General features: G+C 36.5%; 1 protein-coding gene across 2 annotated transcripts in view; it reads left to right on the top strand.

Annotated features, from left to right (window-relative positions):
* The window catches only part of LOC135086689 (proton-coupled amino acid transporter-like protein pathetic), a 46,198-nt gene extending 26,742 nt beyond the window's left edge, over positions 1-19,456 (top strand). Inside the window, exons 1-6 of one of the 2 annotated variants that reach the window (XM_063981466.1) lie at positions 14,177-14,264; positions 14,547-14,826; positions 15,634-15,774; positions 16,075-16,347; positions 16,552-17,106; positions 17,392-19,456. In XM_063981466.1, the coding sequence (XP_063837536.1) occupies positions 15,695-15,774; positions 16,075-16,347; positions 16,552-17,106; positions 17,392-17,806 (1,323 nt within the window). In that variant the 5' untranslated portion in view covers positions 14,177-14,264; positions 14,547-14,826; positions 15,634-15,694 and the 3' untranslated portion in view covers positions 17,807-19,456. Of the gene's footprint in view, positions 1-14,176; positions 14,265-14,546; positions 14,827-15,633; positions 15,775-16,074; positions 16,348-16,551; positions 17,107-17,391 lie in introns of those variants that run through there. The other variant, XM_063981465.1, reaches the window with a different exon arrangement.

The raw sequence follows: 19,456 nt of genomic DNA, 5'->3' as shown, positions 1-19,456 counted from the left end.
GAAAAATAACAATTTTATCTTGATTCTGTTTACCATTTAAGACTCCAGCAAAGTTTGTTTGGACAATGGTAAATTATTTACTTTCTGTCATTTTATCAAGATTTATCTGACCGGGAAATGGCGATGATGCGCTATTTTCTACTCTATTTATGAAAACATGTCGACGCGTCGTATATTCGTATGGTGCAGAAACTATACCTACTAGGCGACAGTAACAAATTATATTTTTAGATCACGTGCGAGGTAAAACACAAGAAACAACTGCGCATCGGGCTATTTTTTACTAACGTTTAAGTCTGACCGAAGCTCTCCAAATTCTTTCAACCTCCAGACGAAAATTTGGCATTAGCGAGACCAAAAAAAATGTTCCCTCGTCGTCAAACGAAACTGGCTAAACTAAAATTCGCCTTAGTAATATGCGCGTTAGGTTTTTTTTAAATTAACGAGATACTTTATACTGTTGATGTCGATGGCAACTCACACCGAAGGTGATACTGGCTAGTCATCCATGAAGTTCAGGGATCTTTTTTAAATTAAAACTTTGAAGGTTCAACTTCTTCAACGGAGTATTTGATCCTTTCACTTATTTAATTTACTCGTAGTTCTTATTAATCATACCAAATCCATAAGATTCTGAAAAACACTTCTCAACGTAGTACGTCTGATGGACACGAACGCATGTGAAAATATTAGCATTTTAGAGACACCATGTTTAAGTTGAAACCAAGCGATAGTAATTTTAGCTCTTAAAACTCAACATAGGCACATCACAAGAATTTTATCGGCTCTGCAGCGTGCGTTTTCATTAAAGTAGGACAGGAAATAAAATTATGCAAGAGATATAAAAGAATTGAGAAAGAAGTCTAGGAAACAAATGCGTAATTTGCCATTAAACAATTATATGGGGCAAGAATAGGCATGGTAATTAGTGATTCATTATTGCTTGTAGAATGAAAATCTGTAGCAGCTATGGCATCTGTTTCCGGTGCATCAAGGTCAGCTCACATACCGTGACGAGCAGCCATTGTTCGTTCTATGGCTCATGCTTCAACTAGTAGAGAAACTGAGACGGAGGAAGTGGATAATAAGGCTCAGTCCTCAGAAAGTTTTGTCTCCACCAGGCTATTGTTCTTTAATTAAATAGTAGGTAATATAATTAATTTGGGTAGATACCTACTTTGGCACATTCACCTCGTGCTAAGTTGGTTAGGCAATGAAAAAATATCTTGGTCGATTTCATACTGGCCCAATTATCATTTAAGAATAACTGAATTCGTAAAAAATTATGAGTTCTTTTTATGTATTCTAAAACAAAGAAAACCCTGCAAATATTGTCATGCTTTTCTTCTCAGCCTCCTCAAATTTCAGGCAAGAGAATCAAGTATTTTCAAGATTTTCTTTGCGAATTAAACTTGCAGGCGAGAGAGCATGTTATTTTAATGAAGCACCTATCCAAGTACAGTTTCATTGGGCACTAAACATTCTGCAATTTTATACATAGTTGTCACGATTAATAAACCAGCTAACCAATCTAATATCCGTTAAGTTAGTATTTACTAGTACCTTTAAGCAGATACTTGCGACCATTAAGTTTATTAACTGATGCTATAAATTCTCAGCCAGCATACTAACGCCCGTATTCACAAACATTACTATGAGGTCACACAGTGCGTGTGGACCTCAGATCATAGAACTATGATCTGAGGTGTGGACGCACAGGGTGACACACGAACCAATCACAGAGTTCTACCTATTCAACGCTGTGCGTTCGATTTATTGCGACATAAGCAAGCATCGTTTAGAAGTACTCGAAGATACTTATTGAAATTGGCGAGTGTCGTATGAGGCGCTAGGGCAGCTTCCGGTCAACCTACATAGAGGCCCTTAGCGGCATTGTGAGGTCAGGAGGAATTCGAGCACGATGACTGACAAGGCCACCCGTAATAGATACCAGTTGGAATAGAAAAGGAAATTAAATAAAATGGAGCAGCGTCTGAAGGATGTGGCGGGCGGTATTGAATAATTCAAAAGTAAAGCAATTTAGCTCAAGACATGAAAATTGGTGCAATCTATTCCAGTGCTTGCAAATCCACCGATGGCCTGAGGCAATTGATATTATCAGACGCGAAATTATTAACAAAAATAACTTAAATGCACAAATAAGAAGTCTTGAGAAATTAATTTTCTAGAACTTTAAACTTGGGCGTAAACAGAACTAGGAATTTTCCCATGAGTTTTTGGCGTTGCGTACCTTCCACTAGACTTAAACTATTTTTGTATCATTGATCACTCACCGGAATCTGTCACGTTTCGAAGACAAGCCAATAGATATAACTGGAGTTGTATACAAACGAAAATAAATAAACATCATAGACACATGGAATCTTGGTGCTCATCCAAAGTCCTCTTTCACCTTACATTTGCTGTGAAGCACATAATTTAAAGTGATCGGTAGAAATTTACCCAACGGAGAACTAGTAATATTTGTCATTCACTGTAAATAACGTTACTAAGTCCCAATTTTTTCCAAAATGTAAAAATAGGTAAACTTTGAGAATCTGTTACTCATGACAATAACTGAAACTAATTTTTCAGTGAATTTTATTGAGTTACTCGTAGTTGCAGAAAATTCTACCGGAACAGCAACATCTTCATATTTTTTAACGTTCACTTACGAGTATTATAATGCACCCTAATGCACCTGAAAGAGTGCATGTGTGCATTTAATATAGAGGTCGTGTGATGTAGTGAAAGATTTAATATCTCTGTGATTAATATAGTATATGTATACTTAGGCTAAGTTGCAGCTGACTTTGTACCTAATTATAACTTTAACCGGTGATTTTATATGGAGTTTGACAGATTTTTGACTATTGTTAATGTTTAACTTTAAAACGTCAAAAGTCTGTTAAAATCAAGGTTAAAATAAGTTGGTGTAATATTTAATATCAATCACAATAGGTAATAATAATGCTAGTTTTGAATCTATTTAACTGAAAGACAGATTCTATTTCCATCTTCATAGAATATTCCAGTCTAGAATAACTGCCCTTTTCGAACTAGAACGAGCGCGGTTATTTCAGGTATTTCAGTTATTCAGTAGCGCATGTTTAAACTTTCAGTGATGTCATTGCACTCTTATCTTTTGTCAGTTTCAATGACATCACTTAAATAAGTAAAAAATGATGTCATCTTTATCAAAATTTAGGACTGTTAGTACCTAAGCTTAAAGGCCTATTCAAACCTGAGCGATATATTCGCTGCCGCTCTGTGGGTAGAGGTACATACCGCCAGTAGCGGCGTAAGGGGGGGGGGGCGGTGGGGGCGGTCCGCCCCGGGTGCCAAGCATCAGGGGGTGACAAAGTCGCGCAGATTAGTACTCACTGACGCATCTGCATGGCAAGGACGGTCGTGATGTCATGACGGGGAGGTGCCATTCTGGGGTGCCTTAGGCTATAATTTATATTATGACGGGGGGGGGGGGGGGGGGGGGGTGCCGCCCCGGGTGCCAACCTATGCTACGCCGCCACTGCATACCGCGCGGGTTTCGCTCAGGTATTTAGTATCAAGTACCGCGGCTAGAGCGGTATGAACAGTAATATTACCGCATACCCACTGGGTTTTCTCTGCCGCAGACGGTAGCGAATACCGCTTAGGTCTGAACAGTATTATTACCGCATACCCACTGGGTTTTCTCTGCCGCAGACGATAGCGAATACCGCTTAGGTCTGAACAGTATTATTACCGCATACCCACTGGGTTTTCTCTGCCGCAGACGGTAGCGAATACCGCTTAGGTCTGAACAGTATTATTACCGCATACCCACTGGGTTTTCTCTGCCGCAGACGGTAGCGAATACCGCTTAGGTCTGAACAGTATTATTACCGCATACCCACTGGGTTTTCTCTGCCGCAGACAGTAGCGAATACCGCTTAGGTCTGAATAGGCCTAAACTCAGTCTGTGCCTGAGATATGGGAGCGGCACGGGTCTGAAGCCTCGTTGAGGTTTGACGTCTCAAACACCCTCCCCTGCCCTTGCGTTCCTCAGGAACTGACTGAATTAAGCCCTAAATCTAGTTCCGAATTGCGACTGACACACTTTTTCTAACTATGTTGAATCATTGTCACGAGCTGGACAGCGGACTGACAATCAAACAGATAAATGCACCAATTATTTATGGATTAAGCACACAAAGAGCTCCTCCGTTGTATCGTTTGGAGTAATCATGGTGAGTAATGAATGCACTCGTGATATGCACGTGTATTAATTTGCAGTGGAAGTTATTTAAACAAAAAACTCTGTAAGTATTACTTGCAATAACAAAACAAGGATATGTTAAACTAAGGATCTAAACGATTAATAAGGCATACCAATGTGAAACAGATGTCCATATATTATCGTGAAAAAATTCGGGAAGCCTGAATAGAAAACAAACATAAAATCGACCTAGCCCTCCATACTTAAATATGTGGCCCTGGTAATTGTAAAGCGTTTACTACTTCTCCTATACTATGGGATTACTTAAACTTATCCTGTGGGTTCTATGATTGTATCTATCATGTCATGTCCTTGAGTCTTGAACCTGGTTTCAGAAGAGGTACCTCTCACTACCTGTGGGATTACTTCATTATTCTACTCTACGGCTCTATCATTGTATTTTTAATTTTCCAGTAAACTTTAATCTAGGAGGAAGATTTATCCAGGAGAAATATGTCAAGACATATACTTTATCCAGGTGTTAGAACACTATAGGTTTTTCTAATGAACATTCCATTCCAATTAACATTATGTAGTTACACGCGCGTTAGCAACAATAAAATTGACGTGCGAATTCCGTATATTTTGCGATATGGCCCGCTTGCACGATCGTCGCAATACCTAATTAACGTGCAATTGATAGTCGTCTGTCAGTCAAGGGTGTGCCGACGAGGAAAGGTCTCGGTTCATTGGACTCAAGGCCTATCTGACGTTGACCCCCCCAGCAATTCAGTAGTTGAACCAAGTGCAAAATCACTGCCATCCGGCTCATAGTCAATTCGATTTAAATTTCGCGATTCAATTGAACCCTGACTGAAACGCGTCATGTGCATGTAAGGGCAACTACATTTTCTGTTACATCTAGGGTTGCCAACTTTTCTTTCAAAATATAAAGTATATTAGAGGTCGGAGAAGTAAAACAGACAGTATTAAAAAAAAACAAACAGATAGCTCTACAACGCGTACTTAAATGTGGTGTTGGGCATTTACTTTTAAAAATATCTATGGATACTAGTGATGCTAGCTGAAAACAGTATTTTGTATACTTTATTTTTGTTCAACAGTAAAAAGTATAATTTAGTGAAAAACAGTATAATACTGTTCAAAACAGTATAGTTGGCAACCCTAGTTACATCTGTGTTATTCACAACAATATTCTTATTCGCAATATAGTGAGAAAATTAAGATGGAGTATAATAATAAGAGAACATCTAAAATCGATTAACCATAGAAATAAATTCAATTATAACATTAACTTGCACGATCGATAGTATTACAAATACCTAGGCTATCGATTTGTGTGCGTGTCAATTACCATGTGTGCCCACACATTAGCTTTTCCCGCTGCTTTACCCCCTTATATTTAATAATAATATTTATTGTCTTTGTCTCACTCACAAACCTAAAGTTAATATCTTTTCAAAATTAAAATCTAGTATTTTGCCGGCCAAAATAGTACCTTTGCGTCGTGCCTGCCTAACAAGCAAAGATTTATCAATTTAGCTCAAAAACTACTTATTCAATTTAATCAAGTCAGTGAAATCAGTTCGATGCGGTTTATGCTTCAAGGTACCTATGCAATAAAGTCTATATTTATTCACTATTATTAAACTTATTATTGATTATGAAACTTCAGTAATGTCTATTTCTAAAAGTAATATTAAATTACATGCGAGTAAGATGCGGGTGAAGCTCGCTTCCACCTTCGGCCTGATCGTCACTTACCATCAGGTGAGATACAGGCCAAGAGCTTCCTCGTTGTGGATAAAAAAAAAGTATTCAATAAGATTAATTAGTTACTATTTAAAGTAAAAATATTAATATTCAGGTAGTTCAGGTACGATGACGTCGCATCTGAAATAAGTTTTACCTACTACAAAAATTTTTACATAAAATAATGTAAATGCTTTACCTAAGTAATGGCGGAGCACTTATTGACTTTTTACTAAAAACTTGTGAAAATTAAAAATGTTTCTTTCAGCAAAATGTCTCATGAGAACCTCTACTGCATGCATGTTTTCTATTTTCTCTCATACTTTAGAGAATAGTTTCCAACCACTAAATAAACAGTTTTTTCTTATTCAACATGATATTTAGAAAATAATTTTCTTATTTGCTCAAAAATATTAGACGCCTTTTGTACACGTGCCAAGGAGAGATCTGTCAACAAAGTACATTGTATACTTATTTACACAAGAGTATGAATATAAAGATACTTGTGGGTGTGGCATCTGACGAAAGAAGATAATATTATTATCAAAGAAACATTTTTGTCTTTACACAAATAAAATTTAAATATCTATAGTTTGAAAACAATAGAGACCAAAATAGATTTGTCTCTAGAAGTTTGCGACTATCACTGTACAATTGATTTCATTACACTACATTAAGAAGAAAATTTATGTACTTACATCAAAAGAACCTCCTCCTTTTTTAAAGTCGGTTAATCAATGTTGCGCTGCGCGACAGATACACAAAGTCACAAAGTCTTCAATGAAGGTGACTTCTTTCATTCACTGGGCAGAAAATGATAATGATACTTAATTTAAAATAAATTATAAGGGGCTGCTTTTCAGGCCAAACTAGACAGGACGAAACACAGGTAACAACAAAACTCAAAACGAGAGAGTGACAGTGATACAGGATTTATTTCGAGAAGTAAGGACTATAGACATTTTATTATCACCGTGAGAACAGTACAGTGTGAGGAACAAAGCTAGAAAACAAAATGGGTGAGCATCCAATAAGCCCCGCCCACAACAAAGATGCATTAAAGTTTCAGAAAGTTTACAGTATTTGGAAAAAACTTTTTAGTGATTGAAAAGTCGAAAAGTCCTAAGTAAAATAATTTTGATTATTAGGAAAGTTATTTATTTAATTAATTCATTTTATTATGGGTATTTTAATGTGAAAACAATAAAATTAGTTACAATATCGCGACGGGTGTGTAATGTATGAGTTTGCTGAACCAAACCACCACGACGATATGTGCCCCTGGTACTCTGAACGGCTTGATTTTCTATGCATAGTTTTTTTATCTATTATTAAAAATATTAGTTTCAGTAGAGCTGCACCCAATAAAGGTGTTTCTTTGTTTCTTTCCCCGAGAAAGCTGATTGCTTTTTATTAAATCAAATAAACTTTCTTTACCCACTAACCTTCCAGTTTAAAAAGTTCCATCGAGGAAATCCCTTAAGTACTTAACCATCTTTATTTTTCAAAGCAATTCATATTTAGGTAATTATTATATGATACTTTGTAGGTAAGTAGTTATCTATTTTTATTCCTTTAATTGCTAATGATCCAAATCTATCAAACAAACAATCAACATGATTGATGAACAATGAACATCTCAGACTATGTTTATTTATACGTCATACGTAACTAACTTGACGATCTTGAATGCATCTTGTACATAGAATATCTTCATGTACTTACTTGTGGTTAGTTTTGAAACTTGAATCTCCTCGCGGGTTCTGATTCCCTGGTACTTTGGTCGCGATTCAGCTCAATACTTAGGGTCGGGAGTTAGTGCGGCGGCGCGACAGACTTGCGCCGTAGCTTTGATTCTAGAACTCCTAGATTTCAGAAGGCCCTAACGACACAACCTATGCGCCAAGCTCACCGTCCCTAATGCCTGGGTGCTAAGGACGATCATTTCCACAGGACACAAATCAATAAAACCGTTCATGGAACGTGCCAACTCCCGCCGTTTTCTGCCAGCCTGGTAGGATTAGATCTGCCGCGCTCGCCGCAGACCCGTTGCCATGGTTACTTGGCTAGCGTCGGATCAAACTACCTCCTAAAAGTTCCTGGTCCCCGGGGCGGCAGATCTCTTTTACGGGCCCTGTTGGCATGACAACGGAACTTTTGTTTACATTTTTGGTAGCTTCTGTGCTAAGTTCAGCAAACTTTTAAATAACCTCCTGTAAATATAAAAAAAAAAGTGTGTTCGGTATTATTAAAAGTAGGTATAAATTCCTACTTTTTCCAACTAGCTACATAAACTATTTTTTTTTTTCTTAAAAAAACTGAAAATCTGAAACTTTTTAGATTTAATCGTCGAATTTTGAAAAGCTATAATATTATGCCATTTAAGTACCTAATACCAATATTATTCCTATTGTTGATAGCGTTTCTCCGCAAAGGAGATTCCATATTATATTCATGTTAACTAAGTACATGCACAAGATAATTAAAATAAACACATAACTTTGTAAATATAGCGCTACTGCTACCAGGAGTCCATACATCATAGCAAGTGTTTTGCTCTATAATACGTGGTGCAGCCAATAAAGGGGTAAACTTTCCTTAACTCTGTACTGTAATAAGGATGAAAATGTTCAGCTACTTTTGTTGTTCATTGTACCCCCACCCTGAAATCGGATTCATGTATCTGTGCATACAATGCAATAGAGGAGAGAGCCTTATCATCTCTCCCATTTGCTCTTTCGTAAATAAAAGTGACAGCAGGATATTTCTATTCTTTTCGGGTGTTAAGTTAGTGATTGCGCATGTACCTACTTTTATTTTCGTTTTGATTGCAGTTCTCGTTTGCACTCACGGGGATGCAAGGGATAGCTTTAAATATTGATTTTACAGGTAACCTATATTTTAAAGCCCAACCTAGTGACCTAGCGGGTGGCCGTTGCTCTCCTCCTGGTACCTACCGAGATACAGACCTATGGACTATGTAGAATTATATCTATAGACTGCTTTCTTTGTTCCGAAAATGAAAAATGAGTGAGCTTATTTTGAACGAAAACTAATTTGTCAATCTTCAGGCATAGGCCGTGCCAATGTCAGAAGTGACGTCACATGGGAGGCGTGTCTCATGGATTCCCGACAAATATCATCTAATTTCGCAAATTCTTCTGTAAGACCTTGGCACATGATTTAGATGGAAGTGCGCACAATATTACAATAATGTACTTTGTTGTCGTCATACATCATAAGTGTATTGCTTATTAGAGCCTCGTGACGGTAGTACAATAGACCGGCTGTTATTTGTGAAACTGGACCTGATACACAATAATGTCGTGCCTATATTGTTGACATTGATTTATTTGTTGCAAATATTGCTTAGGAAAGCGTCCGCGGTGACCGATGTGTATGACGTGTAAATTTGCACTGTAGTTAATATAAATTTCTATTAAATTATTTCAATATACAATCTACTTATACCTTAAAGCTTGTCCACACATAGGTATGTGTAAGAGCCAGGTGCCAGGCAGGGTAAGATTTGGACACTGGACGAAAATAATGTTTAAGTACCTACTTAAACATTATTTTCGTCTTACCCTGCCTGGCACATCAAGCTTAATAGAATACCTATCATTTAATTTAATTTCCATACCTAAATCAAGAATGTGACTTACAATTATTACAATTGGAAAAACATTCAGCATTCCCAAGTAGCATTTTACTCCATTTAAGAGTTCACATTTAGTTCCAATGTGTACTTAAAGCATTAGTACAGTTCACTCGTGATGTATAAGCTGTATTATTGCAATTAATTACACCTATACCTGTCTAAGGGACTTATAGGAGTGTAGACTAGTGTAGAGTTATACTTTTATACGATTGTTGGTGTTATAATACTCTAACAACTATCCTTTAGTCAGCCATCTGACTAAGAGCATTATAGGAGGGTAGAGATACGGCAACCGCTGTTTAACGACCTACTTGTACGATGTTATAGAGCTAGCATTTTAATAGAACACACGTGGTCATTTATAAACCCAAAGGCTGTTATGTTTACTTGTTTTAGACTGTTATACAGCTAGTAGCTGTAGTAGGACTTGTTTGTGATAATTAAATAACCTTTTTTACTATCTGTACAAAAGTGTTTCAATGGTTCGCATGTGCACTGTAGGCTGTTAAAAGGACTATATGTGTTGTCCATTAACATCAATAGCAGTTTATTTGTCCACAAGTACTACTCTTATTTGCTTTAAGCTGAACATGAATGTGAATGTGATATTCTATTACACTTTTCCCCAAGCCTGTTTTTAGTTGTTTATGGTGGTTCTGTACATGATGCAGAGGAAAATATTATGCCTGAACCTGAAAGTTCCCTTCAAAATATACAGATATCAGAGTGTGATGATTGCAGTTCTAGTGAATTAGTGAATACAATTTTGATTTGGACAATTATTTATTTAACCTTTCGCAAAAAAATAAGAACATGGGCTATTGAAAATTGTATTCCTCATTCCGCTTTGAATAAATTGTCAGGCATAATAAACGAATTTAAACCGGGAACACTACCGTCTGATGCTTTAGGTATTCATACTTGACTATTAGTACCTACCTACCTGGGCTACGGACATTAATAATTTTTATTGCGGATCTCTAAAATTTCAGTATTTGAAAGAATTAAAGATACACAATTGACCTGAACTAGGTACATCTTAAAGCTGTACATAAGTTCACATTAGAATAAATTTATAGACATTAGCACTGTAGTGGTACAAATGTGGAACTTCATATAGATAACAGCATTCTAACAGAACACATGTGAACCTAATATACGCTCACCGCATTAAATCGGAGTTATAACAGTTCACATAGCCGTATTTCATTTCCACCATTTTGTTCTACATAACCTAAAATATTTACCAAATAAATCTCCAAAATTAATGCAGATTTATTACAAAATTCGCAGATAGAGCGATTGAGTTTTGGTTTCATGTTATAATAAATTACCGTAATATAATTATAATGCCAATACAATATCAAAAACTGAAAATTGTAGATTTCCTCTCAGCCAGATTTAAATATTTTAAAATGAATATCGCGTTTTTACAGAGGCGCGTAAATATTTTAGCTGTAAATATGTATACATTTCACGATAAAGTTGCATTCCCAATGGCATTAACATTATTAAGTATTTAAAACCCGTGTTATTATTTGCATAAATGATTATCCGCCCGAGTTGTTTCCCTCTTGGCACTCACGTACAAATACCAAACTAATATTAAAATGTGGAAATAATTTAGGACACACGTGAACTTTATGTAGCATTGGAGTACTTTTGTCGGACTTTATAACTTTGAAAGCTGTGCATTTAGCCACTTGTTACTCTTTATTACACTCACGTACGTTGTATGGTTCACACTGCGTCCCATATAGTGCCGTAAGTCAGCCTTAAGTCCGATGTTACTACTTAAACTGCTATTATAATGCTATTATACTGCTAATGTACAGCCATAGTGAACTTAAGGCTGTCTAATTTGTGCCCAAACTGGTTCTATAAAAGCATTATAGCAAGCTATACAGCTCGTATACAGCTGACATACACAGCTTGTGGAGTACATGTGAACGACTAGTGAACTCTTAAATGGAGTAAAATGTTACTTGGGATTGACATGACCATGCATGCACCATAAAGTTAATATTCCTTCAGAAAAGGAATATTAACTCTAAGTGCATGCACTTAGTAATTTATAAGGGTGAGTAGGTTAGGTACCTTTCGCAAACCTAACGTCGTAGATTTTACTTGTATTGGACCATTCGTAAGAACATAACATTACATAGGAATGCTTGAGAAAATGCTCTAGTCTAAAAGAAACGGCAACATCAGAAGAACTTTTAGGTGGGGAAAATTTTGCACATCCACAGAGATTATTTCGAAACATCCATTTTCAGCTTCAATTTCCGTTTACACAAAACATCCGTGTAGTGCATTATTTGGTTAAATAGAAATAACTATTTCTGACTCGACTGGGAGAAGGAGACTGCAATTAGATGGGGTTATTGACATTGAAAACGGATAAACGATTTTGGAAACTGAAAAAGGTTTGGTAAACAAAAGTGCCATGCGGTCATAAAATTCAATGTCATGAATTACCTACTTACTTGGTTTAACCTCTTACTTGGTTTAACCAACCTATAATATGTAACGTTATAACGTACTTAATGGACTCGACTGATTATATTTTTCTAATCCCCTTACATTTTCACCTGAGGCCTGAGAGGAATTTTTTTACTCGTAGTTATGAGAAAGTTTAGAAGTAGCGCTCAAAACTTGTCATTATGTAGGTACAAGATTATACCTACAGTACAACAAAACCTTATGTCAACATACATACGTGTTGGTGAACACTTACATAACATAACATTACCTTAGAATGATCAAGATTGATCTTGAACAATGTCAACCTCATCTTATTTTTCTACAGCACACTTGAAGTATCTAGGTACACCATCTTTGTCTAGTTACAGTCGGTTAAACATTATTGATTGAAAACAGCAATCATTGGTTTCAATCGTATTACATAATGTATCATTCAGGAAGTTGACTTGTCAATAAAATCGTTGTCCACAATTGTCGATCATCATTTGTGGCAAAACATTGATCTTTGATCAGAGCACCAACTACCTATTTATTCTTGATGATCTTATGAAACTTTTTCAGAATTTCATAACCAAGTGACGACATGGTTTTCGTAATTTATCTATATTTGAAATGTGTTATTAGTTTCTCAAATGCTTACATTTCTAGTAGTACACACGCTCTTTCGCTCTAGCTGCTGCAAGGCAAAACAGTAAAATACAGCATTCGAATTCGCATGTTACGTAGCTTCCATAACAATGGATGAGCTATGGCTATGAGCTTCAAAACTGGTTACTTCCCAATTTATTATTCGCAACCAGTTCGAGCCTGTTCATGTGCCACTGGAGGCAGACCAATGGCTTGTCAACTCTTCCACGCCAACTTAAACTTTAACTCCGTCTGTTAGTTCTCAAAATTGACTATCGACGGATACTTAGACCATGGCAGGCTTTTTGAATAAAATTAGGGGAATTTTATTAACGCACACAAAATACTCGTGACTCATGCACATAAACCGAGGGGAGAACCTATGCCTGAGAACGCAAGCCCTTTTTAGTCTAGATTCCTGTTTCGATAACACTCAAATTGAACACGAAGTCGAAAGATCTGTACATTGCAGTCATGTGGGCTTCAAAATGAAAAATAAAGATTTATTATAGCTACTTATACTAGTTGAAGTTTCAATTTCAGTTATAAACATTTCTGTGTCAATTTTCCTAACGAATGATGACCAAAAATATTTGTATGTATGAATGAGTTATGTACGTATGTGATAAACTCAATGGAAGACCCATTGACGCTAATGTCCTTAGGCAACGTTAGGTATTTATTACTTTGTACAGTTTATCAGTTTATATACAACAGATGCCTACCTGGTTACTTCAGAAACATGTGTCTAACTTGAAGAATTCAATTATTTGGTATTTGTGTCACGTTTCAGTTCAGGAGGAGAAGGTATTGTGAAACGTTTTCAAATAAAATCGTATTTAAACTACGTGACGGTGACGCTAATAAAGACGTAATTTAATGAAAACCTATTTGAAGATCTACTAGAAAAAAGTTTATATCAGAATAACATCGTCTGTCTGTCCGTTTCAGGGATATTGTGAAATTAATTATTTCTACTATAGGTAGGTTTGAGAAGACTGATAAAAAAGTACAAATTGCAAACATGAAATGGAAATCTGGATGCATCATCGTGATACTGTGCCATTAAGGCAACGATAAACTAACTTAGGCTAAAAAGGTTAGAATCGATGCCAGTCCGGGAGATTCGCGATTGCTTCGGCCGTGCGCGGGAGCAACGTCTATTTTTAGCATCCAAAAATAACGACTCACGGCGTGGTCACGTGTTCGGTAAACATGAACCGAGCCCCCACTTCGGAAGCACGTCATAGCCACTTCCCTGGTCAAGATACGATCATTTTTTCATGTAATTTCTAAGAGCTACAATATGCAAGAGTTATTACGCGTTCGTTGCACACAGTTTAGTCATAATGATTTATAGGTAAAAAAATAAAATGCTAAGCGAATGATTTTTTTTTTTCAAAATTAATAACTGTTTGTTTTTTCTTTGTTACAGAAACCCCAAATGCGGCCCATGATAGCCGAATATGACCCCAAGAAAAAAGGAGTCAGAAATGACTTGTCAGATGTCGTTATGGTCAAGTAAGTTCCCCTGTTCCCACGCATTGTTCAGGACTCAGAATCATGAAAGCAATAATAATCACCGACCTAGCTTTGACTGCCTTTATGTGTTGTCAATAATTTAAATTGATTGGTGCCACACCCGATGAAATGTTTTGTGCTTTCTTAGTAAAATCAACTTAGAAAATGAATCAACAAGCATGCCTCACAGCTTAACTTCATATTTTTGTTCAATCAAAAGATATTATTTTAAAATTATTGCAGAATTCTTAAACTAATGATATTGACATTTTTGTTCAACAGGAAATCGAAAAGATAGTTTTTAATGCTACTGTAGATCGGTATTTAGAACTTCAATTATGGTGCCCCTCGGGGCGCGAGCTGCCTTTCGAACTTACTCTGTTTTTGAAAAATATTACATTGTCGTGGTATTTTATATTGTATGTTGACTGTTAAGTATTCGCTCCTTTAACGAGCTAATAATGCTCGACGCCTTCGGGACGATCCGGGAAGACGTGTGCTGCTTCCACGAGATTAAAGTCATTCGTCGACCTTGATCATCTAGCAATGGACTCATACACCGGTACATCATTCCATTTTATGGTTTCAATTTTGTTTATTTAATTTGTTTTGTTTGGTTCTGTTAAATATTATGTCATCTGCTGAGCGACCGCATGCACCGGCCCACGCGCCGCCTGGGCCGGTGGCGGCCGCTCGTGCGCCATCTCTGTTCAGGCTCGGGATTGGCTCTAGCACTGGAGATTTGTACAAATTTGATTTAGCTTTATGTCTATTTTATTTATCTCAATTGAAAACCTGCAACAACACCAGAAAATAGTCGAAGATTAAATCTTGTTGTACAATTTCCTCGTCGGAGACGTCTTTGTAGTCTTTCATGACCTCTACGTAAAGCTGTATTGAATTTATAGTTGAGCCATCTTTTTGTAAATGCCGAGTCTTAACAGAGTGAAGCGCACCAAAAAAAGAAACTGTACATTATTTTGGAGACCATAATGAATGTATCACACTTTACACAAAACACTGACACACAGTAGAGATTCTGCTAACATTTTGTAGTAAGATCCATTCGCGTTTTTTAACGTTGCCACAAAGTTAGTAGTCCTCGCGAGTAAGTAGTTATCCGACCGCCCGCGACCGCGACACCACCTCGTACACACCTCGATCATTTCATATTCAAGCTTGAAATGTGGCGCTTTATATGTTACCGCTACCATCAAAGTACATGGTTATGCTTAAATTCGACTTAGTGAATGATTGTTTTTTACACTCTTATACCGACTCACTTCTAACCTATCAACATCACTTAATTAGTTGGTGCTGTATCAGTTATGTCAATTTCTATAACAGTTTTTGGGAAAACATTCCACAGGTACAAAGTTGACCCGAATGAGATCCCTGTGGAACAACAGGCGGGGTCAACCCTACCTCTTATGGAGATTCCTGGTCGGGATGTGGAGGCGGACGAAGACTATAATCCGTTTGAGCACAGGAAACTTGCTCATCCTACATCGTAAGTGCACTGACGTTGCGTTCATTTAACACATTCACAAATTCTTGCACTTAAATTTTTGCATACTTATTATTAAAGCTTTATCCAGTCAGAATTAAATTTTTCAGTAGCGTGATTTTAAATGAATAATTTTAGAGGTACCTACTTAATTGGTGTTAAGTATAATAAGTTAAATAAATTCATACTGCATTTTAAATTAATTAAATAGCTATATCGTCAAAATTAAAAGTAATCAATACAATATAAATAAAGGTAACTAACTATACATGGTGATTACAATATTTAAAATTTCGTTTTCAGAGACATGGACACTCTCATCCATCTCCTAAAGGGCTCCCTCGGAAGCGGTATCCTGGCTATGCCAATGGCATTCCTGAACGCAGGTCTCTACTTCGGGCTGGTGGCCACGTTCGCGATCGGAGGCATCTGCACGTATTGCGTGCACGTCCTGGTCAGGACCTCGCATGACCTGTGCAGAAGAATGCAAAAACCATCTCTGGGATTTGCCGAAACCGCTGAAGCAGCATTTTTATCTGGACCTCCCGCAATGCACAAGTTTTCTAGGCTTGCTAAGTAAGTACACAATAATCAACCTGTTGTAGTTAATCCGTTTCTTCAAGTTTTATTCGTAGTTCCTGCATACTTACTTTGTATTTAAAATCTTAATTGCCACTTTGAAAATATAAATCTAAACTGCACTTAATTAACACATAATATGACTCGTGAATCACGATTTCTTTTTTCTGCATCACTAAACGTCTCGTGTACTTGTTTCAGAGCAATGGTTAATTGGTTTTTGGTAATAGATCTACTAGGCTGCTGCTGCGTCTACATAGTATTCGTCTCCAAGAATGTCAAGCAAGTTGTGGATTATTACACAAAGGATTCCAAGGATTATCATGACATCGATCTCAGAATTTACATGGCTGTGCTTCTCCCTCTTCTTATCACGGTGAACTTGATCAGAAACCTGAAATATCTCGCACCATTCTCAATGATTGCGAACCTTTTGGTCGGAACCGGCATGGGTATCACCGTTTACTACCTCTTCCAAGACGTGCCAAGCATTAGCGACCGATCACCTTTTGCTGGATTCGAACGCTTGCCAACCTTCTTTGGAACTGCTATCTTCGCTCTTGAAGGCATTGGTGTTGTCATGCCCCTTGAAAACAACATGAAGACGCCGACTCACTTCATCGGATGCCCAGGCGTTCTCAACACTGGCATGTTCTTCGTGGTTTCTCTGTACGCCTTCATCGGCTTCACCGGATACCTCAAGTATGGGCCAGACACTCAGAGCAGCATCACGCTCAATCTGCCTGAAGACGAAGTGTAAGTATTAGTAACTAACTGTCTAAAAACGTGTCACTTTTTTAAATTATGTAGGACTTATTATAGTCAATTTTATTTTAATCCAGTCAAATATCGTTTTTACTATATTATATTTTCTCTCTACATAGATTTATAGGATATTTATTAAATTTTTAATCTCAAACTAAATTATAAATTATTATATTGATTACCTTGAAAAAAAATCGATCTGCCTAAGGTCGGAAATGTCGGAATCGAGCCCACGATTAATAGGATATCCATTAATAGTAAAAAATATTATTTCAGATTGGGACAGAGTGTTAAGCTGATGATCGCTGTTGCAATCTTCTTCACATACAGTCTCCAATTCTACGTGCCCATGGAAATCATTTGGAAGAATGTTCGCCACTGGTTCGGTGCCAAGAAGAACCTCGCCGAGTACAGCATCAGGATCGCTCTCGTGGTGATGACAGTTTGCATAGCTATTGCCATCCCGAACCTTGGACCCTTCATCTCGCTCGTTGGCGCCGTCTGTCTCTCCTTCTTGGGTCTTATCTTCCCTGCCGTGATCGAAACTGTCACTTACTGGGACCGACCTAACGGACTTGGCACATGCTACTGGGTGCTGTGGAAGAATCTCTTCCTTATTTCTTTTGGAATCCTCGGCTTCCTCACTGGTTCCTATGTAAGTGTTCTCGATATAATCAAAGGAGAAGATTAATCTAAGCAGCGCATGACTACTCGGTATACGGCTCCGATCCGAATATTAAGGGTTAAGAATTAAAAAGTGAAATTACCTTTATAATTCTAGCTAGTTTTTTATTATGTTACATTTCAATAAACGCTATATTTCCGACTTACAAAAATTTTATTTTCTGTAATGCTCAAATATCTTTGTTTGAGATTATATTAGTATTTTATAATTCACGTGCAGTAAGTAGGTTGTGTTTCTTATTGTTACTAGCTCCGAACGCCTCTGTAGCCATTTCCTAGATGTAAGACATGTATGTAGATAAAATATCTAAATTAAAATGTGTGAGAATATTTCTAGTGCATTATCGAAATGTGATACAACTCTAGGTTAGTAAAAAAAGGCATTAGTTGCTACGTATAAGAAAATTTTACTTACAAAAATTATAATTTTTGGATCTACATTTAACTAATTAGTTGCAAGTTTGGGAACCCCATTATTATGTGACATACAACTGTAGGCTAAAACCCTGCGGGTTGTAAATTCGAAAACAATGTTGGTGATAAGATGGCATTTTTCATTACCAAAAAAGATATATCTGCTTAGGTAGTACGTAGATATTAATGTCGAGCTTTTTTAAAATTTATGAACTGAAGCATTTAATCTTGAGGTGCCTAAGGTACGTAAGTAAGATTCATCCTCAGTATCATGAACTTGAAAATGTTATAGTGAGAAAATAATATAATTAAAAAACAAATTAATATGTTTTTGTGATTCGTGACAGTAAAAGAATCTTCAATAGAGTTAAGATAATATTGACACAAAGTGAAAAGTTTAATGTTTTTGTTATACAAACACCTGAACACAACTGAAAATTTTATGCCTTGAATCAAATTGTTGTATTGAATCTGATCCTTAGATTTAGGATAAAGACTGTCAGTATTTTTTGTAAAATTTTCTTTAGAAAGAAGAGAAATTTCTGGTGACATCTCAAATAACGTACCTACACACAAACTCGATTATGCGATGTTCCTTATGTGAGTCAGTTTCTGATATTTATTACATAATAATCTGGTTGGATGTGTGCGGTTAGCATAAGTGATTTACTGATTAAGACTAATAACGTAAATATACATAGAATGATTGCTATAAAAACTAGGCCCTTTTGCCTGGGGTTGTATTAGTCATTCTCTTAGTTGTAAGTTTTCATCGGGCTGTAGGCCAGGAATTGCTTTTTTGACAAATATGATTATATAGGTAGTCCTTGGTGTTGACAAAGAGATCATTCTCTTACGAGCTAAAATTAAAATTGTATGGACACACAACAATCATCTGTCTAATTCAAATAAATATTATAATTATTTTTCATATTTTAACTAAGATTTTGGAGAAATCATGTCTGATATTTTGATGGAGTGTTTTAAATCTTTCATAACGATTACAAAAGTCAATTTGGTAAAAAATCAATAATTTTTGAATACATGTACTCTTGTTATGCCTAATAATAGTAAACAGATATTGCTATGAAAATTTGAACCATTTTCGTAGAATTTACATACTTTAATGAAACCATTCCTCATTCCTATAACTAAAAATATATCGATTTGATTTATCAAACTACCTATTTTAGATAGTTATGGTTGTTTTGTTACAGTATTAAATAGTTCAGATTTAAGGGAA

Source organism: Ostrinia nubilalis, chromosome Z (genome assembly GCF_963855985.1).
Source record: "Ostrinia nubilalis chromosome Z, ilOstNubi1.1, whole genome shotgun sequence".
Classification (NCBI taxonomy): Eukaryota; Metazoa; Arthropoda; class Insecta; order Lepidoptera; family Crambidae; genus Ostrinia; species Ostrinia nubilalis.
This window is presented reverse-complemented; position numbering and strand designations above follow the sequence as displayed.